The following is a 26,598-nucleotide window of genomic DNA, read 5'->3' as shown; positions in this document are numbered from 1 at the left end:
AATTACTAAGTAAAACTAAGTAAAGATTTCGGATTTCCAAAAGGGTTTCTAAGAAAAATGGATTTTTGAACTTCTAGTGGGTTGCATGTATAAATCTAGAATTTTTTGGATCAAATCTTCAGCTCCAAGTTAGTTTTACACTTTGTTTTACAGGAAGTATTAGTGGTAAATAATTTCATTTGGGAAAGATTCATGATTTATTGGAATCTATGAAAGAAATCAATTTTTGGCCAAGAAAAACATTTTCTAAATTTTTATTTATCAAAAATTCGAAATTTTTTAAAACTGAAAAATAATTTTTCAATCTTGAACTTAGGGAGTTAAGAGTCTTATAATTTAATTTGGGGATTTTTGGAAGTCATTTACTATTATTTCGAAATTAAATGATTATGTGTTATTTATGATGTTTTTCTGATTTAATTGTTACTTCTTGGCATGGTGTGCTATAATGATGAATCATGGGATTATACACTTTAATTTACAGAAGGAACATGTTTAATATGTTGTTGGAATTTATTGAGGTGAGTTAAATGTCTAAAAGTGATAAGAAACTCATTAAATGTTGGAAAAGAAGTGCCTTTGCTTTACAACTTACAAGCATGATTTGGCTAATTAATATATGTGTTGATGATGGTTGCATTGTATGTGTGTGTATATGTTGTGTGTAGGTATGTGCACCGCGTGTGTGCAGTGTGCGTGATTGAGATACATGAATGGTTATTTAATTAGTCTATATGATGATATGTGAATTAGTTATGTGATAATTGTGAAGTTTAAGTGTTAATTGCACGATGCGTCCATTTAGGTAGTCTAGAATTCATGCACTTCACGAGCTTTTGAAAGTTTGAAAAATTAACGAAATACTTGGTTGAATAAACAACGGATACGGTTAGACACGGCCATTTAGTGAAGCGAAACATTTAGTCAATACTCATAAGAAAGATTTCGAAAATCACAAAAGTGTTTTTTAAATATCCTAAAGAAGGGATTTTTACTAGTTTCATTTCTATCCCATTCCAAAGTTTGAAAACTTACAAAGAGATCCTTTTTTATACTAGCAATAAAATCCCTCAGATGAACAATAAATAGTGATATGTCCAATCCTTAAATCTTCATTTTTGATACTTCTAGAAATTTTAATTCCAATACTATCCTTCTGAAATTATAAATCTCTTACCAAATAATTTCACGTTTCCCGCTTTCATTAATAATACCGATATAATTGGGATTTTTTCCCACTTGATATCCCAGCTCCATAAAATCAGCCAACAAATTAAAAATAAAATTAAAAATCTGCTCAATATCCCGGCTCCGTAAAATCAGCCAACAAATTAAAAAAAAATAAAAAAATCTGCTTCGCCACATGAAAAATCAAAATGCACTGATCAAACTTTGCACGCGTATGGTTTTATTTTATTTTTTATTTTTCATTTTTTTTTATTTTTTTAATAAATATTTTTTTTTAATTCTTTTCAAACGTAAAATTGGTTTTTTTTCCCGATAAGTTTACTACGCCGAATATGACGATAGTTGAATATGACTATAGTCTAATATGACGACTATATGTGACTATATGAATTGTAGTCATATTCTTTCTTTATATTGTTTTTTTTACAATTTCAACTTAAAAATTCTTATTATATAGTGTAGTACAGTCATGTTCACCAAATTACAAAAGAAAACCCAAGATTGGCCTATTTATTTACGAAAATAATCCAATCAACATCCACACAAAAAATCACAATTTGAATATTGTTATTACAAGTCAACTAAAAGCAAGAAGATAAAACATATTCGAATATGACTACAGTCATATTTAGAAAATAGTCATATTCGAATAGAACTATAGTCATATTACTGTTGCTGCTCAAATCTGAAACTGTATGTTCAGATCTAGAGAATAAAAAAAAAATAACAAGACTATAGTCATATTCGAATATGACTATAGAAAGTTAGTTTTGACTGAACACTGTTTGATTTTCAGTTCTTGCCTGAAACTTGGTGCTCTTCTTGATGTTTTGTCCTTGCATTTTAGAACAACCAATGCATCTTAAGAACAAGAGAATTTTGGATCGAGTTAATATTATTATATAAAAAAAAATTCATGCGAACATATAGTTTCAGATTCGAAAATTAAATTGGCCAATTAAAAAAAGAGGAAATATGCAGTACCCTTCTCAAAGGAGGCGGCGTCGATGGTGCTAACGAGCGGCGACAGTGGCGTACAAATTTGGAAAAAAAAAAGAGAGAAATCGAGAGAGATAACTAAGAAGAGAGAAAGAGATTTTTGTGGAGACGAATGAGGCGTCGGTGGGGGCGGTGGCAGTGCAGGTGGAGGAATGTCGGATTTTTCGGAGAGAGTTGATGGATTTAGGTGGAGAGATGGAAAAGAGGTGTGAAGAAAGTGATAGAGGTGGGCGGAAACAAATAATTAGATTTGGGGCTATAGTAGTTGAGGGTATTTTTGTCTTCTCACGCTAGTTCAGGGGGGTCTCACTAATTTAGAATGAAATTTGTTTGAAGACAAAAGTCTTTAAAGTTAATTGAGTTCAGTACAAAAATATTTCTCGGTTGAAGGGATATTCCATATTTCCCATATATATATATATATATATATATATATATATATATATATATATATATATATATATATATAAAAGTATATATATTTTTCATAGTATGAGAGATTAAGTGTTACATAGGGTATTATACAAGGGTAAATTGTGTTTTACCCTATAAAAAATATATTGATCATAGAGAAAGAAAGAAAATGTTGACAGATGGAGAAGCAAGATTGGCTGAGAACTCAAAATATTTGGGATACAATTTAAATAGATCCTTATCATATAAGTATTTAAGCTACCATTATACTACAAAAAACTTTAACCATGGTAATATTATAATCTTATCTTATAAAATGTCTAATTAAGTACAGACAATGAATATTGAGATGCTGATTTCTACATTAATTAATTAATGTAATGAATAAAAGGTGTTGAAGTTTTGTGTCTGATTAATAATTCTTTGTCTTTGGTCTTCCTCTTCCCACAATACCTGTCTATGCCCCTGAAAATAAATATATAGTAATTATTTTATAATATTTTTATTATATATTTAAAATTTGGAAAAATAAAATAATTATGTATTAATTACCTGGGAAACAGAATTATTTAATGGATTAATAATTTGGGGTTGTTGTAACAGAAGAGAATTAACAGAATTATCCATGATGCATTCTTTCATGCTTGGCAATGGTGTTAAATTCTGCATGCAATTAATTAATTAACACCCAAATTAAAAAAAAAAATTATATTGAAAATTTTAAATTGTTTCTAAATAACGCAGTTTTAATTAAATCGTAATTTTTTTTAATGTTGTGAATTCGAAATTGGAATTTAAATGTTGATATAATTAAAGTAAATAAAAAAGGAAATTAATTAATTAAATAATATTTGAATATTGGAATTAAGTGGAAAAATTATGCACCTGTTGAATATGCCCAACCATGAATGAAGATTCCAAGTCCATCCCAAAGTCATAGAATAGAGGATTAACAGATGCAAGCTTCATTGAAAGAAACTGCAAAATAAATTATAGAAAATAAATTAAATGAGATAAAAATAATTAAAAAATAATAATTAAGAGAAATATTATAATGAAAATATAATCACCTCAACTTGATTTTGGAGTGATTGGACATAGTGAATTATTTCATCCAACATGAGGGCCTTTCCTGTTACCTGTTTATTAAATTAAAACCACATGAAATATATAAATATATATATGTCAGAAAAGTAAATAAATAAATAAAATATTGTTTCAAAGAAAAAAAAAAAAAATTAGAAATTAGAAATTGACCTTGTGACAAGCAGGGACAAGGGATTGGAGTAGCTTCATTCTCTCACTTATTCTCTCCCTCCTCACCTGAAACTTAGTTAATCATGTTTGTTAATAAAAACATCATTAAAATTAGTTAATTAGTTAATATATAAATATATTAATAATTAATTAGTATATATAAATAAAAATAAAAACAAAAATACCCTCTCAGCAAGGCTGTGTCTATCAGTGGCTTGGCCCCTCCTAGCCCTCACATGAATATATCCTTTCTTTTCTTCTTCTTCAATTTTTTTCTTTTGCTTCTTCACATTACATATCAAGTAAAAACATTAAATTAAAATCTTGAAATATTCAGTATAGTAATAAAAATAATAATTATTTAAAAAAAAAAAAAAAAAAAAAAGAACCTTGGAGTGAGCAGAATTTGGAGAAGAGGTCTGTTTGGATGATGATTTCCTCTTCTTGTTCATGGGGATTGGATTTGGAATGTGTTTGTTGTTGTTATTATTATTATTATTATTATTATTTTTGTTGTTGTTATTACCAAAGGATGATAAGGCGTTGTTTGGTTGAATATAATCCGAAAGGGCAAACATATTATTATTATTAATAATGGTGGGATTATTTGGCAGGAAAATTGGTGATGATGATGACGAATGATCAGTGAGCTGATGATGAAAAGGGTACTGCTCTGATGATGTTGATGATGATGAAAAGGCTGCCATTTTATTTTTCTTGATGATGCTTTGGAATTTGGTAATTAAGAAGAAATTGGGTTGGAAGGAATTAATTTGATATATGGAAGAGAGATTCTTGAGAATTAATTGAGGGTGTGTTTGGCACTCTCTCAAGATCAGCTGGTGTTGGGTTTATATATATATATATAAACATGAGAGGGAGTGTGTGCTAAAATCGTAGATTAGGAGTATAAACGAGCTGAGCCAGCTTGTGAGCTCGGTGAGCCGGTACCATAAAAGACCGAATTCGAACTCGAATTCCATGAGTTCGAGCTTTTTGACGAATTGATCCGAGCTAATTCTTAGTTGTTCGGCTTATTTACAACCCTAATTTAAACTGTTTAATCACAATATGTTTTTTGTTTGAGTCGCACTTGTGCGCTTTGGCTATGTTTTAAACACTTTTGGGTTTGCGTTTCCATTTTTTGGTAGGAAAGATGTTCTCGCGAAGAATTTGAAATAAAAGTAATGTTTTTTATTTTATTTTATTCTTTTGGTAATTAAGGAACTCGCACCCAACCATATTAGGTGCATTGGGTAAACTGACACTCTCGTATAATAGCTTGTAAATCATACGAAAGATGTAAATCACACTAGGTTAACCATGTGTGACAAGCTTGACCTAACAACCGTTGGCAAGGGAATTCGAATCTGGAGCAATTGACAAAGACTCACTTGCTCCAACCGCTGGATCATCCCTTGCGGGACAATTTATAAAATCATGTCTAAAAAGTGTTGAAAACTGTATATATCGGCAAAACACAATTTGAAAGTAAAGTGATTTTGATTTGTATTTTATATAAATATTTTTGTACTGTAGCAGTCAAATCATTCAAATCATGTTCGTAGGAGAGATAAACTTTTGAATTTCCTTGGGTAAAGTCTTTGAAAAAAATAATTTTATTTTCAGAAAGAGTGAAAAGATTAGAATTGGATTTTTGAATTTTGATATTTTGTTTAGTTTTTATGTTTTTTGAATTGTATGCTCAAACTCTACTCATATATTATTCTGGGCTCCAGTATAAATCAGATTCAAATTGAATTTATATATATGCATTCACTTCAATGAAAAAAATATTATTACTTTTTATTAAAATAATTTTAATATAAGCTTGGAAAGAACTTTAAGTTTAATTTTACTGGAATGCTAAATCCCACACTAATTTTACTAAATCATGCACGTAACTAAAAATATTTATTTCTCTAAAATATTCTCTTCTCCCTCCCAACCCTTCTTCTTTTTCCCTATTTTTTTCACAAAATCATACACTAAAAACGTCCTTAGGATTCCAAGTTCGATTTTGACAAAAAAAATTGCATGTTCAAACTAAAATTAAGTTGGAATTTGAGGAAAAAAATCGAATTGATATTAATTTGAATAATTAAAAAGACTTTATGAAATCGAATGAATATTAAATAAAAACGGAACTCAAGTTTTATGATTATTCACGTAAAAAATTATGAATTTTGAGTAACTTATGATAAAATCATTTTAGAGAGAATATGAGAAGAGATCAGATAATTTTTTTTATTTTTATGTGTGGGATTTGGTAAATTTTAGTGTGGTATTTAGCATGCCCCTTAATTTTAATATATCCTTATCAATGGGTTTCTGATTGACAACGGAAAGACAAATTGGTGCTAATAAATTACAATAATTTGTCCAAATGATGTGTAAAAACATATTTGTAATGAAAATTGCGTGCATGATAATTAATTCAATGAATCTAAACTCATCATAATATTATGCACAAGTCCTGTTTTAAACTTTAATGTGGCTTTGAGGTACCATTTTCTTTTTAAAAAAAGGGGGTAGGGGCCCCTTTATCTTGTTTTTCATGAAGTTGGTCATTAATTATAATATTTTTCTTATTTCTTATATACAAAATTAAGATTTTGGGCCATCGTAATTATTTTATTTCATTACATAATATAATCATAAATCTGAAATAATTCAGGGAGCTGTTGAATTCCTAAACAATTTCAGCCATGAGGTTTACACACAAAATACCATATATACATTCCTATGTTTCGATGGGTGTCCGCGGGTTGTAAATCCGCGATTTCTGGCATAACTCATCTTCGTCTTGTTGAATTATAGTTTTTTGGTTTTAAGAAATCAAATTTGTGGGTTTTCAACGGGTTCAACATAGGCAGGTCCATGACGAGTTCGTAGTGGAACCCAACCTACACGGGTCAAAACCCGATATTATTTAAAGCATGTATATATTTTTTTAAGGATTTATAAGGTTTACACGAAACTATTTGGAAATTAAAATAAAGAGCGTAAAATCTTAAATTGAAACCAACGTTGAATAACATCGATTATAAATGTCAAGAGCAAATCAAAATTAATACAAGTTTTAACCATAAATCCATTTAAAAGGGTAACTAAATTCAAAACGTATAAGACAAGAATAAAAACTAAATAAATAAAACTATAGACAAAACGTGACGACGTCGTTGTTATAGATATAAAGTTTTGACATACAAGAGACATTTTATTATGTATTATATATTATTAATTTATTATACTACATAAACTAAAACCAAACGATCTCGTTTTGTATGGCGTGGAGGGATGGACTTCACGAGGTTTTAGAAAAATTGAATAGACCTGCGAATTTTCTCCATTTCATAACTCGATCCTATTGCTGAATCTATTCGTACGGTTCCAGTGGGACGATTTTTCTCGGATTTAACGAGTTCAACTAGTTAATGAATCCAATTTGCTCACCGCTACCTCTCATTGAGTTTTACACACACAAACACGTGTTCGTGTTTGTGTGTGCTATTAAGATGTCTCTTATTTTCTTCTTTGTTTCCTTCTATTCTAATTCAGTGAATCATTAAGGACCACAGTTTGTACGATTTAGGGGAATGGATTATTAGGACAAGGACAATATATTCCACCACAAATAATTATTTTCAATGCTTCAAAGATACTCCTTGTTGTACAAATCTATGTTTTTTATTTTTTTTTCTTTTATAACACGTGAATCGAATGGAGTAAATTGAAATTTTTGGAATGATTCTTGAAAATTAAATTGAATCTAAAATCGAAATATCATATTAAATTCAATTGCGATCTGAATAATATTTTGGACACAATTGGAAATCCAGAAATTCAAAATTTGGAATAAAAAGGATTACTGGTAACCATCCTATGCATATAGTACTTGACGGATAATCTTGCACCATTGATCTATACATAATAACACATATATATATATATTTACTGGATATCCACCCATCTTAATAATTTCACGATATCCACCCATCTTAATAATTTCACGAAGATTGGAAGAAAAAAAAAATTCATGATATCACCAAGATTTTAGGGCAAATTACGGCCACCCCTGAGTTATGGTCAAATTACGAAAACCCCCCTCCTGTTTGAGTAATTACAGCCACCCCATCAACTATGTATTATCTTACGAAAAGACTCCTCGAGTGGTAAATTTAGGGATGTTAATTCGGTAAAACCGAATCGAAATTTCGGTATGCCAACATTTCATACCGTTTACCGAACTAAATATACGATTTGTTTCGGTAATTAACTGAAACAAGGGGGTGGCTGCAATTAAAAGAAGGGGATGGCTGTAATTACCCAAACAAGAGGTTTTTTTTCTTAATTTGGCCGTACCTCAGGGGTGGCCGTAATTTGCCCAAGATTTTATAATGAATAAAACTGTATATTATAAGTTTATGTATTTTAGTTCTAAAGGAAAAAAAAAATGGTAAATTACAACCACCCCTGAGGTATGGTTAAATTACGAAAATCGCCCTACTATTTGGGTACTTACAATCACCCCTCAACTATAAATATTGTTACATGTCCACTCTTGCGGTTTCAAATTTAGGGAAAACTTTAAGATTATATGGAATATTATTACTTTTGTACCCGTTTTATCCCATTCGAACTCTACATTTTGAAGCAAGATGATCATAATATGTGGTTTTGGCTTGTATATATCAGATTGTGGTGCATCAGAAACTGTATTTTTACAAAAAAAAAAAAACGAGTTCAAACTATAGCACATTCCATGAAATTAACTTAGATGATTATGTTGAATTTGACACCATAAGGGTGGAGGTGTAAGAAAAAATCATAGTTGAGGGGTAAATGTAATTATCCAAACAAAAGGGGTTTTTTCGTAAATTGACCATACCTCAAGGGGTTGGTTGTAATTTACCAAAAAATAAATGATTCTAATATCTTCGGACATGTTTGAAATTAAAGGCCCAAGATTAAAACCAAACTCATTCACATTTCGTAATCAGCCCAAATAGAATAATACTCACAGGCCTTGTTTGGTTGCATAATTTCGATTAATTTTGTATTTTATTATATTAACTGCCCATTAATTAATCTGATTAACTGTTTATTTAGTTAATAAAAAAAAATATTAAAACCTTGTACAAAACTAATTTCTCCATAACATGTCTAATTCAATAATTAATAAAACCAAATTCTGGGGGAAGAACAAAATTAAACTACCAACACATTTGAATAATTCTATAGCACAAACCTCTTTATGTTTTTTATGTTACTTTTATTTTGTTCACTTTGTTGCAGGAGCACCACCAGTTGTTGGCCTACAAAAATCGGAAGAAAAAAAAATTATATAAAGTTTGTCGGATCGAAAGAGATGCGAATTCGCCCGCCAAGAAAAACGAATTTATCGAGTTTTTTTTTTTTTTTTTTAATTTATTTATGAATTGTAAAATAGACCGAAAAGATCAAGAAGATATTTTAGTGTGGAGAAGGAAGACTTACAGCCCGAAAAAAACTTTGAATGAATCGTAAATGCCCCATTGTGCTCCCGTAAGAGTCCCGACCATGACGATTCGGAGAGGGAGTCCCCGAGTACACAAACCCCATAACCCTAGCTTGTTCACGGCCTTTTAACACACGATTGAAGAAAGTCAATATATACAGTTCAACCTCTATAAATTATTTTGTAGTAATTTTTATAGTATAAGTTAAGATAAAGATTAAAAACGAGGGGTTATTAATTAATTAATTAATCGAATATTGAATTATCGAGGTTAATTATAATATGACTACTCACATCGCCAAGTGTGGCTCCCTTTGCATTGTTGAGGAAAGAGACCAAGTTATCAGCGGGGTGCGAGATAACTGCGCACAGTATGCCGGCAACGTATCCACCGGAGAAACTAACACCGATCTGTAACGGTACGCTGCATTGCTCTTTCGGAGTTGGGATTGCGTACTTGTATATGCCTTCGACAATGTTCTCAAACGTCGCAAACTTCATCATTGTATCTGTAAACAAACCAATGTATAGAGATTTTAAAAATTGTAATGAAGCAAAAAATATGTTCCGAAGCGGTAAACTTTCGTAACGAAAAATCCCGTTCCGATTTTCGTCCCTAAATTCAGTCGGACTTACACGGAATTTGCCGTCCCCAAAGTGGAACTATCCCTTTGTAAAGCCTGCAAAAATTGTTTATAACATATTTCAATCAAAATCTCTATAGAAAATCCAACAAATTGAATAAAACCAAACATACATAAATATATTGAGTTTATTGCATTTAACACCCTAGTGCAATATCAAATTGCTAAAAAATGCCCCATGTTATAAATACCGGTGAAAAAAACCCTATCGTGCATTTTTTTAGCACGCGACCCCCTAAACAGTGAGTTTTATGGGCTGGTTCGCTGGAAAAAAAAAATTGCATCATAGGCGGGTTTTTGCTAATAAATATCTATAATACGAGATTTTTTTTTTTAAATATAATTAGAGTAAACACAAGGATGCTGAATGCAATAAACTATAAATATATTAGCAAGCAAGTAACATGCAAAATATTAATTAATTACCCTGAAACACCTTCAGCCTTGATCAACTTAGGAAACCCGTCCGACAAGCCCCGAGCGAATCCAGGTTGCGTTTGGACACGAACCTTAACGGCCTCAAAAGGGCAGAGTGCAATATCCGCAACAAACTCAGACGAAGCGGATCCTGCTAGATAAATTAACGTCTTGTATTTGGCCGCATACTCGGGGCCCGCAATATCGGAGTAGCGTTTCTTGAAGTACTCGTATAGCCCGTATTTGTACGCTCCCTGGGCACTGTATCCGACCAATGTCGGGGCCCACCCCTTGAAGAAACCTTTGACACCTTGCTCTTTGAGCAGGGTACCGAAACCGGAGCCCACGCTCTTGTACTTTGCAGGATCGATCTACATAAATTAAAGCAACACTCGAACTGAATCTAAGTATTTGCAACTTAATTAAGTTTTAACGGATAAAATCCGACAAAATTTATATTTTACTCATCCAATACGATCCCCTGAAATTGTAAATATACGACTTGCAGTCGACATATATTTATAATGATTTAACAAAATAGCTCATTCTACGTGCTTACAAGTTACAATAACATACGTAGGTGGTGTTTGGAGAAGTTTTTAAAAAGCAGAAATTAGTCATCATTAGTAATTGTGAGTTATGTTAGTTATTTCTGAAGAAATAAACTTTTAGCAACTTATTTTAAGAAAAGTTGCGTTAGAGGTGTTTTTGTATGTTAGCTTAAAACACCTTATTTTAACAATGTAGAAGCAAAAATTAGCCTTGCATACACTTCAAATGTGATTTTGAGCCAAAAGAAATTTCATAATCACTTTTCAAAAGTTTTTGCAAACACCACAATAGTACATAAGCCTAAGGCAAAAATGATCCCATAAATCATAATACCATCTTAGTAATATTAATTTTACCCATATATATGTTGGACGGAATTATTTGAATTTGAGCGATTGTTTTAAAGTATCGATAATTCCATGTTAATAGATTCGTAAGTACCCATACTCTATATTTCAAATTATTTGTCAGTAGCAACTTTTCTTGTGTCATATTATCGTCACTTTAAAATATCAATGATTCATTAATTATAATTTTCTCAATTTCGCCCTTAGCATGTAATTAATTAAGAGATACTTAGTGAAAAATAAATTTATGAAAAGGATATTTTAGTCATATCCTGTATTTTTTCTAACACCCATATATATTTTATCAGTTTTTTTAATATATGCGCACCAATTCAAAACGTAAAGTTTGTTTTGAAATGAATGGAGTGACAGATTGCGAAATAGCTTAATAAATTCATGATGATGACTCAAAAGTAGCTTAAAAAGTTAAAATAAGAGCATGAATCAAATGAAAGAAAAAAAAAAGATTTGAGGTACAATTTAAACCTGCATGTTGCACTTGAGAACATCGAGTGGTGTCACGGCGGTGTGAGTGGGCCCACAACTCAGTATCCCTCCGGCGGTGCAGGTCGCATAGAACGCCGGCGAGTACATCTCTATTCCACCCTCTTTCGGCGCTGGGATCAAGAAATTCCGCTTGATCCCAGCAGCCGTGGACGGCGGCGGCGGCGACCCTGATGGATTAATATTGATGGCCGCCGCCGTCGTGTTCGGCTCCATATTCGCCATTTTTGAAGTACTGTAAAGGAATCTCGGAATCAAAGATCGCCGCGATGGGTTATGATCATAAGAAAAACCCATTATTCTTGATCGAAAAGAAAAATGAAGTTTAATTTTCTTCAAGAAAGTAGAGAAGAAGAAGAAGAAGAAGAGGAGGTACGAGGAAAAATGGGAGGTGGTCGGAAAATTGATGTATACATATATAATATGCTCTGTCTCGCGCCAATTTGTAAGGTTTATTTTCTAATTAATTAATTAAATTGGAAATAGTACTTTTTGTTTTGTGGAAAATTCCTAATACTTGGGATGGTTGGCTTGTTTGGCCAAACTTGACTTCCAATTAGAAACGGGTACACGACTCTTTTAATTACTTTTATTTATTTATTTATATTTTGGTTGACTTGTTTTGAATTGGTCCACCTTATTCTATTATTTCAATCATCTCTATAAATTTATATGTATAATTCAAGTTAGTATCGTCAACGAATCAAGCCATGTCGAATACATCAAGCTTGTTTGAACTTTCATCGAGCTGACGTTTGTGCTTGACAAGCAAGCAATTGAATCGATGCAAAATCTTTGCTAAAAACTCGATTTGTTAGCGTGATTACGAACCAAATTTAAATTAAAATATTCTTGTTCGTTAAGCTGCAATGACCTCTTTTTATTTCCTTGTTTGAAATTATAAGTTAATTATGCTTGAATTCTTTGACACGTAACTACACTTCTGAACGAATTTTTATATGAAAGAATTCATAGTCAATCATATACATATATTTAGGGTTGGATATAGATCGGGTCGGACAATGATCGGTCAATTACCTACCCAACTGGACCACCCGATTTTGCTGAAAATTAAAAACCAATTAAAGGACACGAGAAATATATAGTTGAACTAATCCGATCTCAAACAATATTTTTGTGTGGTGGAATCTGTAATTATAAAATTTTGAATGGGACACAAGTTTCAAAATCCAAACATTGACTTCCTTTTATTCATACGATTGGCCAAAAGAATAGTCCAACTGAAGTTTCTAAAACCCATTTTAAATTAGGGTATGTGTCTATTAGTTATTCACGGTTTTGTAGTTGCTACACCCGCTGAAATATATATTGGGTGTTCTTAAATTTTTTATTTATGCATAATAGCACATACACCTATATGTATGTGTATTAGTGAATAATTATGTATATAAATTTACGGTTCAAAGCCATGCGATGTATTACACTGAGTGTAGCATCTCATAGTTATTTCATATACACTTTTTGGAAATTACAAGAGCTTTTCTATAAGAGTTATCAACAATGTTGTTAGGAGCATATTTAAAAGTGACAAACAATATTGTACCAAAATATTCTCCGGAACGACAAATAAAATAGATAAGAGTGTAACCGAAAATTATTGATATTATATGTAGTTATTTTATATATTTTCCGAAAATCACAAGAGCTGAAACTATGAAAGAAACTAGACCTTTTTACATGAGAAATAGCAAATGAAAGACTTCGACACTCCAACATAGCCCATAATGTAAATAAAAAATTTAATTTTTAATTTATTTTTAGTAAAATAAATAAGTTATAATATATATCATTATTAGTGTATTTTTGTGAAAAAATAATGGAATTTTTTGAATTAATATAATTTGGAATTAAATCATCGGATATCGAAAATTCTAAATCCTTTTATATATATATATATAATTTCAATTTGAATAAAAAAATGAAAAATATCGAAAATCAAAATGAAAAAAAATTGTTTCAAAATCGGAATAGGTGAAAATTGAAAATTTCACTCCAACTTTCATCCCTAATGAATCCATAGCCGACCGATTCACCTCCTCAAAATATATTTTGTCTGTTGCCTTCCGATCACCCAACAAATCACTACTCAATATTGAGAACCATCCAAAATTTGTTTTAACCAATATAAAATTTAGATGGGAATTGGATGGATCGTATTTTCTTTTTGATAATTGGATGGATCGTATTGAATTAGTACTTTCGGGAGAAAAAAAATGATATTTTTTTTCCAGAAGTGGAAAACTAATTCAATTATGTTCCCAAGAAAATTGGAAAAATTGGAATTTTTGAAAAAAAAAAAATATATTTATTTCAAAATAATAACAATTCAAATCGAAATTGAAAAATTTCGAAGAGTTCCAATATTTCAGTATCCTAAAAATGTAAAATATATAATAATACCGATATTCTAAGTGTAGCTACCGAAAAATCAATTGAAATTTTAAAATCGAATAGGACATCGATATCTCGTATTTATATTCCAATTTTGATCCCGAGAATTTTGAAAAAAAAAATGGAATTTCCGAAATTTGGAACGAAAAAATTGGAAAATTTCGAATTGGAATCGGCGAAATCGAAAACTCCGTTTCAATTTCTACCCCTAATAAATATGAATAGATAGATGATTATAAGCAAATTCAAATCCAATAAAACATATGCCTTTCCAAAACAAAACAATTATCAAATGTAATTATTGCAGCATTTGATGATAATAAATCCAAGTAAAGATTTGAGAAAGTTCTTGTATGCATCACGTGCTTACTATGCATTGCATCACGTGCCTACACATCACTCCTTTATTCCGATTTGGTAACCCACATCAGCAAACGAGAAAACAAAATGAAAGCATTTTTCAGGTAAAAATTATTTGTTTACAGTTTTACAACCAAAGTTTTCATTCAATCCTCCTCTAATTTACCTCTGTTCAATTTCTCTCTCTCTCTCTCTCTCTCTCTCTCTCTCTCCGATCCATCAACGAAACTGACGAATTGTAAACCCCTTCGGTAAAACATTCTGTAGTCGAAATTGAGGTACCGCCAATTCATTCTCGCACTTGATTTAGCTCGTGGTACGTTCGAATTTCTATGTGTTTTTTTTTTTTTTTTGGTTAGAATTTTGGATTCCTTTTTCCTTAAATGCAATTGTATCTCGTTCTAGTTTAGTCAGATCGAAGTCTGGTTGGAAAGATTTCTGTTGTTTCTGTAACATATATAGGTTTTTTGATATTGTTGATGATTCCAATTTTATTTTTTTTGATATTTCTTCAGCTGAATTTGTTTTATTTGGCAAAAAGATATCGTCTTGATTTATTCAGTTTTTGTTATGTAGATTTTGATTGGAGCGGATTGAATTGGGGGTGAAAAGTTCTGTGAAAGTTCGATTTTGTTGAGGATCCGGGTATTTTTTCTATCATTTCTTACAAGGTGAGTGAACTGATGACAACTCCGGGAGGACCTAGACCTAGGCCGGGTAGTTATCCTCCGAATTATAACCCAAATGCAGTTGCTAATAACATGCAAAATCTAAACATCAATCAACCCAATCAGCAGCAATCGAGCAATTTCGGTGGTGGTAGTGCCCCTAGGCCCCCTAACACCACACCGTTTGGCCAACAGCCGCCGCCTTTCACCGGCAATCGACCTGGCCCACCCCCGCCCGGCGCCTTTCTGAGGGGGCCTGCACCCCCTAACTTCCCTCCCCAAGCTACATTTCCCCCAAATACAGTGTCTTCTAGACCCACCGGTCCACCACCAGGATCGCAGCCTCCTACATTTGCATCAAGGGGGCCTCCACCCCCTGGTGCATTGCCATCATCCATTGGAGGGCCCGTTTCTCCCTCTCCCTCTGGTCCGGGCCCGCGAACGGGGCCTTTCTCGTATGCCCCTCCGACGTCCGCTCCGCCCCACATGAGCGGCTCTGGCCCAGTGAGTAACGGGCCACCTGCATATGCCCAAAGTGGACCACGGTTCGCTCCTCCAATGGGTACTAGTATGCAGAGGCCATCAATGGGGCCCCCGCAATCGCTATCATCCGGGCTGTCTTCTCAGCCGCCCCAGATGCGGGCTAGCTTTGGAAGTCCGCCACCTGGAGCACCATTTTCTGCGGGGCCACCACAAAACATGCCGCCGCCGCCACCTATGGGTTCATCCCCATTTCCAGCTCCAGTTCCAGGCATGCTTCAATCTTCTGGTAATCCTTATGGGACGCAGACGTGGCCACCGCAGCAGCCACAACAGGTTAATTTTTTTTAAGGATTTTGTTATTTGTGTAACATTTGAATTATTCTCCAATTTTAGTTAAAGCTTTAAGAATCATCAGAAATTTAAGACCTTGTTTCGAAAGTGGTGCCAGTGACTCCCTTCCATACGTTCCTCACACCATTGACTGTGACTTTAGATTTGGACGTCAGGCTACGGTTTTTGATAGTGTCATGTTATTTTACCCTAACAGCTAGAGGGTTTGCAAGTGGAAATGAATATATTTGTCGGGGATTAATGATTTGTCTAAGGTTTATCGTTCAAGTATTTCCAGCTTGGAAATGGTGTGAGATCCAGAATTAAGATACTTTCCAATGCTCCTCTTAACATTGATAGAAGTCCCGATCATTTTTGTGATTAATTTAGCCTATGTGCCACTGATATACACATGTGCAGTATAATTAGTTTTGCATGATACATAAAAGTTTATTCTTATTAAGTTTTTTTGAATTATGATTGTTATCATGAGTTTGCCATACTGGGTAGAAGTTTGAGTTATCTTTGCTTATGCAATTTGATTCTAGTTGGAAATGATGGTTTAGATGCTCTACGAAGTTCTTTTAATTGTTAGAAGTAAGTGGTGGACATGTATTTTGGAAAGAGGTTAGGGTTATAAGTAGGACCTACAATGATTTTCAGATAACAATATTAAGAAATAAAGGGCAGAAGAAATTGCAAAAGAGGAAGTAGGTAGCAAAAGATTACAACCTACGTCTCATTTGAGATATATCTTTCATTGTGTAATGTTATTGAGATACATCTAGTGGTTCTTAAAATGTTGGAAGAACTTAACTTTTTTTGGCCCTCAGTCACACCGATATCCCAGATTCAACTCGAATGGCCCCTTCATTTTCACCGAGTATATTTAATATGAAATAGACGACCTTTGCATCTATTAAAACATTATTCGGGGTTGTGTGAATCTTCATATGTTCACTTAAGCATATTTCTTTGTCATTTGGCTGCCTAATGATCTTGCAACAATCAATTAGTTCTGTGAGTTTACTACACAATAGCACATTTGGTTTTACATTATAATCTAGTATTGATGTGTAAGTGGCCCCACTTCTCCAATTCAGCAGCAGCCTATGTTTGGAATGCCGCCAGGTGGACCACCGTTTCCAAACCAATCCATGTCTTTGGGTCAAACAGGTCAATCCAAAATCGACCCTAACCAGATTCCGCGCCTTACTTCAAGTTCTGCTGTAATTTTGCATGAAACCCGTCAGGGAAATCAGGCAAACCCTCCTCCGGTAAGTCTACTTATTTGTTTAACTTTTCTTTTTTTTCTCTGTTAATATAAGTGAAACAATTCTCACATTACAACTTAAGATCTTGTGGCTTTTCTCTGTTACTTATGTGTTTTATCTTCTCCTTGACAAGCCTGCAACAAGTGATTATATAGTCAAAGACACTGGAAATTGCAGTCCACGCTACATTAGATGTACAATAAATCAGGTTAAGTATCGAATCACAACGGTTTTTTTTTTTTTTTTAACTATTGTATATTTTCCTCATTATTTTCAAATTTTCAGTCAAATATTAATGAACATTAATATGTGACTTTGTTTGTTTTGTTAGATTCCATGTACCCAGGAACTTGTATCTACATCTGCAATGCAGTTGGCTTTGTTGGTGCAGCCTTTAGCTCTTCCACACCCATCCGAGGAGCCCATTCATGTAATCTGAAAGATTCGGATTTCATTTTTTTTTTTTGGTGTTATTATGTTCTGATAGCACAAGTATTGAGCATTTTTGTCTGACTTATCGTTAAAGGAAGATTTTCATTCCATGACAAGCCAATTGAAAATTAGATCATATATCTCATACAACATCATGTTTGACTATGAAAACACCCATGCTAAACTAGCTAGTCATGGTCACATGATATTTGTTTCTGTAATTGTATTACTATTGAACCATTTTATGCGACTTATGTTATATACTTGCTAGGTTGTTGATTTTGGAGAAAGTGGTCCTGTTCGATGTTCTCGTTGCAAAGGTTACGTTAATCCTTTTGTGAAGTTTATTGATCAAGGAAGACGTTTCATTTGTAACTTGTGTGGTAAGAATAACTTTTTTTGTTTATTTTTTTTGCAATAACTTTCTGTGGCGTTATAAAAGCATCGTCCACCAAGTTCAATATCCATGGGGTCGCTTGATTAATATTTGTAGTGAGAAACATGGCAAATACAGACATTGGCCTTTGTGTCGTATCTTTCTTGAAAGCATTCCTCGATCTTGAACTGTTGGTCACATATGCAATCTAAGGTCATTACATAATTGGCCGCTTCTTACAACCTTTTCTTTTTTACAGGATTTACGGATGAAACTCCACGTGACTATCACTGCAACTTAGGTCCAGATGGTCGGCGTAGAGATGCTGATGAAAGGCCTGAGTTATGCAGAGGAACAGTTGAATTTGTTGCTTCTAAGGAATACATGGTTAGTACCACATGGGAACTAGTTTTGAATCTCAGAAAGAAATTAATATGGATAGAAGTCATTGTTAATATGACATTGGGAATTTTATAATTAATTAGAGCCATACATTAGGCAAAGGGAGGAGTCCATGTGGTTTATTCAAGTATAGGACGGTTTTGTTAAGTCCAATTTGACTCGAGCCTCTACTAATTTCCGTATCTGGAGAATACTATCTAGAGTAAATTACAATCAACCCCCTGAAGTATGTCTAAATCACAAATACTTCCCTCATGTTTGCGAAATTACTATTACCTTTATTTTGGGGGTGAGTTGGGGGTGGGTGTGACCGTGGGGGGGCTTTGCAGCTTAGACAGTATTGGTGTTTTGTATCATTATAAAAACAGTAAATTGTATTTTCTCCCTAACTCACTTTTAATATAAATGTTACTGTGATTTGCCCTTTTAACTTACTATTTGATGGCACAATGCAGTTGGAACTTTTATTGTGTTCTTGAATGTTCTTATGACAACCCCTTCAAATATAGTAATACATGATTCATATTTTGATACAATTTGAGTATATACCCATTTCCATAACATCGAACCTGATTTATTTTCATTTTCCGTGTAGTATTTTATTCTCAAACAAAATTGTAATTAAGTATGCAATGGCTCCTATTAGAGTTTCAATTATTATGAACTATGGACGACTGTGGGGTAGGAAGGAATGGGAAGGGGACAAGGGAACATATCAAGTTTCATGAAATCAAATATCTAATATGACGCGTTGATTTTCCTCTGTCTATACAAGTTCAAATATTGGTAATACTATAAGAGATTCTAAATGAACCATATTACCGGTTTTAATATGATTTGGATTTGAGAATATGCATAGGCAATCTACTTGGTTAACTTTTGTTGGTAATCAGCTATATGTCTCCCCATAACATCCAATTTTGGCATATTTCTCGATTGCATGCATATAATACTTAACCTATTTAAATTCCATTGTATGTGTGTGATATTTCAGGTGCGAGATCCAATGCCTGCTGTATTTTTCTTCCTTATTGACGTATCCATGAATGCCATACAAACTGGTGCAACTGCGGCAGCTTGCAGTGCAATCAACCAAGTCATAGCTGATCTTCCTGTAAGTTTATCTGAGCACTTTCCATCAGGTTAATGATGATTGGTGGATTCGATTCCTCTATTTTTTCTTCCTTAAAGCCAACTTGGCTGGCAGTGTATATAATATACGATGAATTCATGACTTATCTGAGAAAGAGGAAGATTAACCTGGATTGATGATCTCTTTTCCTTGCAGAAGGCTCCTCAAACAATGGTGGGCATTGCTACATTTGATTCCACCATCCACTTTTATAACCTAAAACGAGAGTTACAGCAGGTTGGTTGAGAATTATCAGTTTTTTGGTGATAAAATTGAACATATTTGTGTCACATTCTCTCCTGACTTTCCGTGACGTTAATCAATGTTATGTTTAAATTTCCCTTGTTTTATATGTCTTTATTGTTGTTTGTTCTGTCTCATTTCAGCCGTTGATGCTTATAGTTCCTGATGTACAAGATGTCTACACTCCTCTCCAAAGTGATGTTATTGTTCAACTTGCTGAGGTTGGTAATTGTTTTTTTTTTTCAGCTGTAGGTTTGACACATTTGCAACTTGTTCATTTCCATTTTAATATAGGTGTAAAGATTTCAATTTATTTTTGGGTGAATGGGTTGGGGTAGCATAATGATCGGTGACAAGCTATTAATGCATTCGCTTGTGTTACCAAATTTTGAAATGATTAAAAATAACTTTGGTAAATGCAGTGCCGCCAGCATTTAGAGATCTTGCTGGAAAGTATTCCGACAATGTTTCAGAGTAATAGAACTGCTGATTCGTCATTTGGTGCTGCAGTAAAGGTATGGGCGTAATATTTTTTTTTCTTTTATTTTTTTGTACCTTGTTAACATTGCTCAAATCATTTAGTTGTTGCATAGAATTCACTATGAGGGTAAGACTTAAATGCATCAAACTGAAAGTTTATAGTGACCTCTACAATGAGGTCATAATATCTTTTCGAGGACCATTAACAATTAGTGGCTTGATCACATCTCATTCTCACTCAATCAACCATGGAAACACACCACTTCATATAAGATTATTTTATCGGAGATTATTTACATTTTCTAATGACCTGGCATATTATGTCTTGATTTATAGTCGGCCAGAATACATGATTTTAATTCCTTGTTGTCTTCTCTCTTGTTTTAGGCTGCTTTCCTGGCAATGAAAAGCACTGGTGGCAAACTTCTTGTTTTCCAATCAGGTAAGCTGCCAAATTATATGACTGTTAAAACTCATGATGTCAAACTAATATTTTTTCCAAGCAACAGATTTTGAATTTTCGTCCATTAATAATACGCCGAAAAACTTGTTTTGCACATGATTTTTTTTCCCTTCGGTCTTGCCGGCTTGTTCAATATTATTTATTTCTGTATATTTGCTACCTTGTGACATTTAATTTGATGGACTTGTTAGTTTTTTTTATGTAACAATCACTAAACTATACTTGTATAATTGATAATTTATGACATTGCAGTTTTGCCATCAATTGGCATTGGATCCCTTTCTGCGAGAGAAGCGGAGGGTAGAAGCAACATGTCAGCAGCAGAAAAGGTATTGAGTCCTGCATATAAGATTATTATATCACTATGTGCTTGTCTCTCGAGAATTCGTTGTTGATACAGGATACTCTTTGGACAAGTTGTCTCTTGCCTTAATAAGGAAATATCTTCGTTTTTCCTAGTAGGGATCAAAATGTGTTTAGAGCTGTATGATAGGGTTGATACTGTTGATTGTCCTGATAGTATCTTTCAAAATTTCAAAATAGTGTTGATTAATTTATAAAAAGGAAAGCGAGCAGCTAATGAATAAGTTCTAATTTTTCAGGCTTGCACTTAAGAATCATTTTCGTGTTGTAAAAATATGATTGAAGTTCAGAAGGCTCTTATTAAGGATAAACTAGGCAGATAAATGCCAATAAATACTAATTTACACAAGGGCTGTATTGTAATTGTGATCTTTAGTTTGATCCTCATGTAACTATGGACCATTGGTTATGTAATGATTATCGTATATAGATTGCTTGTTTGCTGTTAATTCATCAATTAACTTGTTAATCTGTGCTGTTGGTTTTAGCACCTTCATTGGGTAATTATTGTATCCGGTTTTTTTCTGTCTTATCCTTCAGTTTGACTTCTGTGCATCTATAATAGTAATTAAAAAGCCGTAGTTCAGTACCGTAACAAATAGATTGTTCGATTAATTGAATTCATGCTGGCATTTCAGGAGGCTAACAAATTACTCCAACCAGTTGACAAGACTCTAAAAACTATGGCCATTGAATTTGCAGAGTACCAGGTAACATCAAAAGTCTGCAAAATCTTACCATTGTTTATATTCAGGATATGGGTTCAGTTTACCGTCTAATCTTGCTACTTACCATTTCTTGACACTTCCAGGTGTCTGTTGACTTGTTTATTACAACACAATCATATGTAGATATTGCTTCTCTCTCTGTCATCCCGAAAACTACTGGAGGCCAGGTAATGTGAATAAATTCAAGTTCTTGATCGTATAGCATTATGTGTGACCATTCCCAAATCGACGATTATATATTTTGTTAGTGATGGATTATTTAATTACTTCAGATGTTATTTTCGTGTACTCTAATTCAGTGCTTGAACTGTCCAGATATACTATTACCATCCTTTCTCTGCCGTTTCTGATACTGCTAAGCTGTACAATGATCTTCGGTGGAATGTTACAAGGCCACAAGGATTTGAGGCGGTGATGCGTGTTAGATGCAGCCAGGTGATTTTTCAGCTATTGTTGTTCCTTTTGCTTTGATTTATGCTGACACCATAAAATTTATTTGGAGAACCTTGTTTTGTGTATGGTGTTTTTTTTTTCTTTTTTGAGTAGGGTATTCAAGTTCAGGAATATTCTGGAAACTTCTGTAAGCGCATACCAACCGATGTAGATCTTCCCGCGGTATGTCTTTCTCTCTCTCAATAAACTTGTTTGTTTCCCATTTATAAATTTACTGAATGCAACGTGGTTGCAGTTATATTTGGTGTTTCTTAAATTTATTCTTCTTAATTCTTCAATTGCTTTCTTTAGTCATTACTTATGAAGCAGAATGTTTATTGCTGCTGCATATTTATCCTCGTGTTGCTGGGACATTCTTGTGTACTCTTAAATTAACATTATTTTTTTCTCAGATCGATTGTGACAAAACGATAATGGTAACCCTAAAACACGACGACAAACTGCATGAAGGTTCAGAATGTGCTTTTCAGGTATTATTACTTCAAGCCTTTGAACATGGCCGACTACTTGGAATTTGGAAATTTTCATCCACGAGACTGATGTATCAATAATATTTCTTTTATTTACCATGGAAAGCTAGATTGTTTTGTCCTCTTTCACTGCGTAGACATAGATCTTCTAATTACCTTTTTTGAACTTTATTATTATGTTTGTGTTGTTTAGTGTGCCCTTCTTTACACCACCGTGTATGGGCAAAGACGAATCCGAGTTTCAACCTTGTCTCTGTCTTGCACCAACATGCTCAGTAATTTGTTCCGATCGGCTGACCTAGACACCCAATTTGCTTGCCTCTTGAAGCAAGGTACTTTCCTGATATAATTATTTTTGTAGACATTCTAAACTGAATTTGCTATCGAAATTATTGTTTTTTTTGGTGCCTATCTGTTCTCTAGTTCTCGTAATTTTATTCATTTGATTATAGCGTACTGACGTCAGATTCTCTCGTTTTTGTAACTCGGGGGAACAGCTGCTAATGAAATACCTTCAGCTCCTCTTGCACAAGTGAGAGATCAAGCTACAAATGTTTGCATCAACATTTTATATTCGTATCGCAAGTATTGTGCCACGGTAACATCATCTTCTGGACAACTCATTCTGCCCGAGGCACTTAAACTGTTACCTTTATATACACTCGGTAAGTTTCCTACTATTATACGTCGCAGTTTTTTTTCCTTGCCAGTCTTATTTTTAGTTAAGTACCTTCTTCCAAAATGACCGATCATCTATTTTTCATATGTGTAATTATACTAAAGTATTTTATCTAGAGTAAATATCACAAAATAGATACAAACTGTACTGTCACAGGTTGAAAGAGTATTACTCAACTTCATGTCATTGTGTCATGTTTGGTTCTAACAGTTTAATTTTCCGACTTTTCAGCTCTGCTCAAAAGCACTGGATTACGCTCTGATGGAAGAATTGATGATAGGTCCTTTTGGATTAGTAATGTTTCCCCTTTGCCCACTCCTTCGGTAATCCCGTTGGTGTTTCCTAGGATGATAGCCATTCATGACCTTGATGACAAGGTATGGAGTTGATATACGCATACGAACACTTCAAGTTGTTTCTTTCTTCATTATCTTTTACATCAATTGCAAATTGGTAGATGATAGCAATATTTATATGAATATACTTGTATGAAAATATAATTTATAAATAAACAGAGACATTTATTTTATTATAAAATAAACCTCTATCTTTTATTTTTTTTATTTAAATTTAGCATTTGTTTTTGTATGATCTTTGTCTCATTCTTAGTGCATAATTGTCAGGACGAGTCGGATGATTCGATAATTCCAAGTCACATCCCACTTTCCAGCGAGCACATTACTGATGAAGGAATATACCTTCTCGAGAATGGAGAAGATTGTTTAATTTATGTTGGTAATTCTGCCCAACCGAATATTTTGCAACAACTGTTTGGCGTATCGTCACTCGAAGAAATTTCTAATCAGGTATTCTTTTACAACCCCGATTTTTATGTGCAACTCATTAGCAGTGTTTATGTGTATCGATTTATTGTACTAGGTTTATGCCCTTTTGTTTTTTGACATATCTTCATGGCAAAATGAACCACTTGCTTTGGCAAAAGTGTAACTCAGTCGTATAGTATATATGTGGATCAATTTATTGTATTACCGAATGAATTAGCACTTACGGCATTCTGCTCTTTTACCAGTTTGTGCTGCAAGAATTCGAGAATCCACTGTCAAAGAAGCTGAACGCTGTTGTAAACGAAATAAGGCGTCAGCGATGTTGTTATCTACGGTATGAAAATATTTTTATTATTTCTTGCGGCTGTGAATATTTTATTTTTATTCTACGACATGCTCCATTATTTTCTAACACGTCTGCACCTTTTCTGTTTCTCTTTCCAATTCTGCAGCTTTAAATTGTGCAAAAAGGGAGATGCATCAGGTCAGTGTCTGAGAAATTATGTTCCACCACATACGGCCGAATTTTTCGTGTTTGTATTAACCTTACCCTGTTAGTGCATCCCGATGAACGTCACAAATAAATAAATCAAATATAAATAAATAAAAAGGAGAGAAATGAAGCAAAATGCTTGTTTAAATAGTACATGATGAAGTACAAAAATAAAATAAAAACTTCTCTAATGTAGAAATAATATTTGTTTTTTCACTTATTTTGTTATAGTAACTCTTTGCGAGGAGCCAATTGTTTCTAAAGATTCGGTTTTTCTTTGTGTACAGGGATGATGTTCTTCTCTTACATGGTAGAAGACAAGTTGTCAAGCGGGCTCTCGTATGTTGAGTACCTCGTACATATCCATAGGCAGATTCAAAGTAAAATGCCTTGAAGTTGTATACAAATGTTTCGCCCTAAAAGTTTTGGTTACCCCGCGGAACGAAACACGAGCGAAAAATACCGATTTTGTGCTCTGATTTCCATCCGATGTAACACCTTAATTTTATTTTATTTTGTTTTTAATTTTTTTTTTTTGTTTATTTAAGGGTGGGGGTTGTAATTTTATGAGAAGAGGATTTGGGAATTTTGATGGTTCCTACATATATAGGTAAAGGAAGAAAATGAAACTCAAGAAAGGGTTTGCATTTCTAGTTCTATTGTTTGACATCCCTATTTATCATGTTTTGTTATATTTGTATTGTAATAATAATAAATAATAATGTACAATTGAGATGTATAAACGTGTTTGTGTTAGATGCGACAATGTGTTGTACTGTGTTACTTGGATTTAGTGTTTCTTGTTGAGCCTTTTTCCCTGCGGTTTTATGTCATTTTGAGCTATTGTCTACATATACCGGTGGTCTAAATATTGGCCGCCATATCGGTGGTGATCGTAAACCTTCATGATATTGGTGAGGCGGTTTGAAAAATCGGTTTTTGGACGGTGAGGCGGTTTGCGGTGGTTTGTGGCGATTTGAGGCGGGGTCAAATCGATATGTTGGGTTAATAAATCGATTTTTATTTTATTTTTTTTTTATTTTTTGATTTTTTTCAGATTTCAACCCAATTCCTTTTAACCAAAACCAACCAAACCAAACCAAGTCACGACCTCAGTAAGAAAGAAGAACCTAACCAAAACTTACTAACTCAAAACAAGCTACACTTGTCCGACCGCTGCTACAGATTGTGCTACAGATTGAGAGGGCGCTTGGCGGCGGCAGGCGGCAATGGGATAGAATGATGTTTAAATATTTTTTAATAAATATTTTGAGTATTTATAAATAATATTTGGAAATATATTACACTAAATCTAAAAATTAATTTATTTTCGATTTATCACCGCCGTGATATATCGTGTGGCAGTCCCTAACCACCTCTGATCCGATAACCGCTTTTTAGAACCTTGACAGACACAATTAAAGTACAATTTCAGCTTAAAAATTAGGCGGCCACTATATGCAATCGCAAAATTTACTTAGGGCAAGACCAAATTAAATTTTAAACCAAATTAAGTGTAGAAAGACTATAATGACTTTAGTAAAATATACGAACAAAATAAAATTTAATTCTATCAATTACTCTTGCAAGACCAAATTTATATATATAAAAAAAAAACACACACACACACAATTGAAAAACGGGAGAGAAGAAAGAAGAGGACCACTTGCAGATTTGCCGTCGCGCCGTCGCTGTCGCCGATGAAGTTGACCATCGCCTTGTAAAATTTCAACACACTGGTGTCGAATTT

General features: G+C 33.3%; 3 protein-coding genes across 10 annotated transcripts; 1 reads left to right on the top strand and 2 right to left on the bottom strand.

The window, feature by feature from the left end:
* Positions 1 to 2,874: 2,874 nt before the first annotated feature.
* On the bottom strand, positions 2,875 to 4,677 carry LOC105972195 (transcription factor bHLH137). 2 transcript variants are annotated; one of them, XM_012997133.2, is made up of 7 exons: positions 4,248 to 4,677; positions 4,044 to 4,142; positions 3,859 to 3,924; positions 3,672 to 3,740; positions 3,487 to 3,579; positions 3,154 to 3,264; positions 2,879 to 3,066 (listed from the first exon to the last, which is right to left on the bottom strand). In XM_012997133.2, exons 1-7 carry the CDS (start codon positions 4,563 to 4,565, stop codon positions 2,974 to 2,976), a joined length of 849 nt encoding a protein of 282 aa, XP_012852587.2. In that variant the 5' UTR covers positions 4,566 to 4,677; the 3' UTR covers positions 2,879 to 2,973. The 2 variants fall into 2 exon arrangements, with proteins under 2 accessions (XP_088673768.1, XP_012852587.2); XM_088817642.1 differs by lacking the exon at positions 3,154 to 3,264 and having other exon boundaries at positions 2,875 to 3,066.
* Positions 4,678 to 8,890: 4,213 nt separating this feature from the next.
* LOC105972197 (mitochondrial phosphate carrier protein 3, mitochondrial) lies at positions 8,891 to 12,253 on the bottom strand. The gene is made up of 6 exons (XM_012997134.2): positions 11,805 to 12,253; positions 10,429 to 10,790; positions 9,995 to 10,038; positions 9,653 to 9,867; positions 9,358 to 9,482; positions 8,891 to 9,176 (listed from the first exon to the last, which is right to left on the bottom strand). The coding sequence occupies exons 1-6, from the start codon at positions 12,117 to 12,119 to the stop codon at positions 9,143 to 9,145; spliced, it is 1,095 nt and encodes a 364-aa protein (XP_012852588.2). The 5' UTR covers positions 12,120 to 12,253; the 3' UTR covers positions 8,891 to 9,142.
* Positions 12,254 to 14,666: 2,413 nt separating this feature from the next.
* LOC105972333 (protein transport protein SEC24 B-like) lies at positions 14,667 to 25,614 on the top strand. Of its 7 annotated transcripts, none has more exons than XM_088816726.1 (25): positions 14,667 to 14,872; positions 15,171 to 16,078; positions 17,182 to 17,352; positions 17,483 to 17,557; positions 17,681 to 17,779; positions 18,053 to 18,164; positions 18,417 to 18,544; positions 19,554 to 19,673; positions 19,848 to 19,928; positions 20,078 to 20,155; positions 20,357 to 20,449; positions 20,802 to 20,856; positions 21,130 to 21,206; positions 21,879 to 21,950; positions 22,052 to 22,135; positions 22,284 to 22,403; positions 22,515 to 22,583; positions 22,814 to 22,891; positions 23,085 to 23,223; positions 23,389 to 23,556; positions 23,802 to 23,947; positions 24,194 to 24,376; positions 24,601 to 24,689; positions 24,808 to 24,839; positions 25,136 to 25,614. In XM_088816726.1, the coding sequence occupies exons 2-25, from the start codon at positions 15,278 to 15,280 to the stop codon at positions 25,240 to 25,242; spliced, it is 3,177 nt and encodes a 1,058-aa protein (XP_088672852.1). In that variant the 5' UTR covers positions 14,667 to 14,872; positions 15,171 to 15,277; the 3' UTR covers positions 25,243 to 25,614. The 7 variants fall into 7 exon arrangements, with proteins under 7 accessions (XP_088672852.1, XP_088672854.1, XP_088672850.1 ...); XM_088816728.1 differs by having other exon boundaries at positions 17,179 to 17,352; positions 19,851 to 19,928; XM_088816724.1 differs by having other exon boundaries at positions 17,179 to 17,352.
* Positions 25,615 to 26,598: the final 984 nt, after the last annotated feature.

Source organism: Erythranthe guttata, chromosome 4, assembly GCF_056151865.1.
Source record: "Erythranthe guttata isolate IM_541 chromosome 4, IM_541, whole genome shotgun sequence".
Lineage (NCBI taxonomy): Eukaryota > Viridiplantae > Streptophyta > Magnoliopsida > Lamiales > Phrymaceae > Erythranthe > Erythranthe guttata.
Note: the sequence above shows the minus strand (reverse complement) of the source record. Positions and strands in the feature narration are given on the sequence as shown.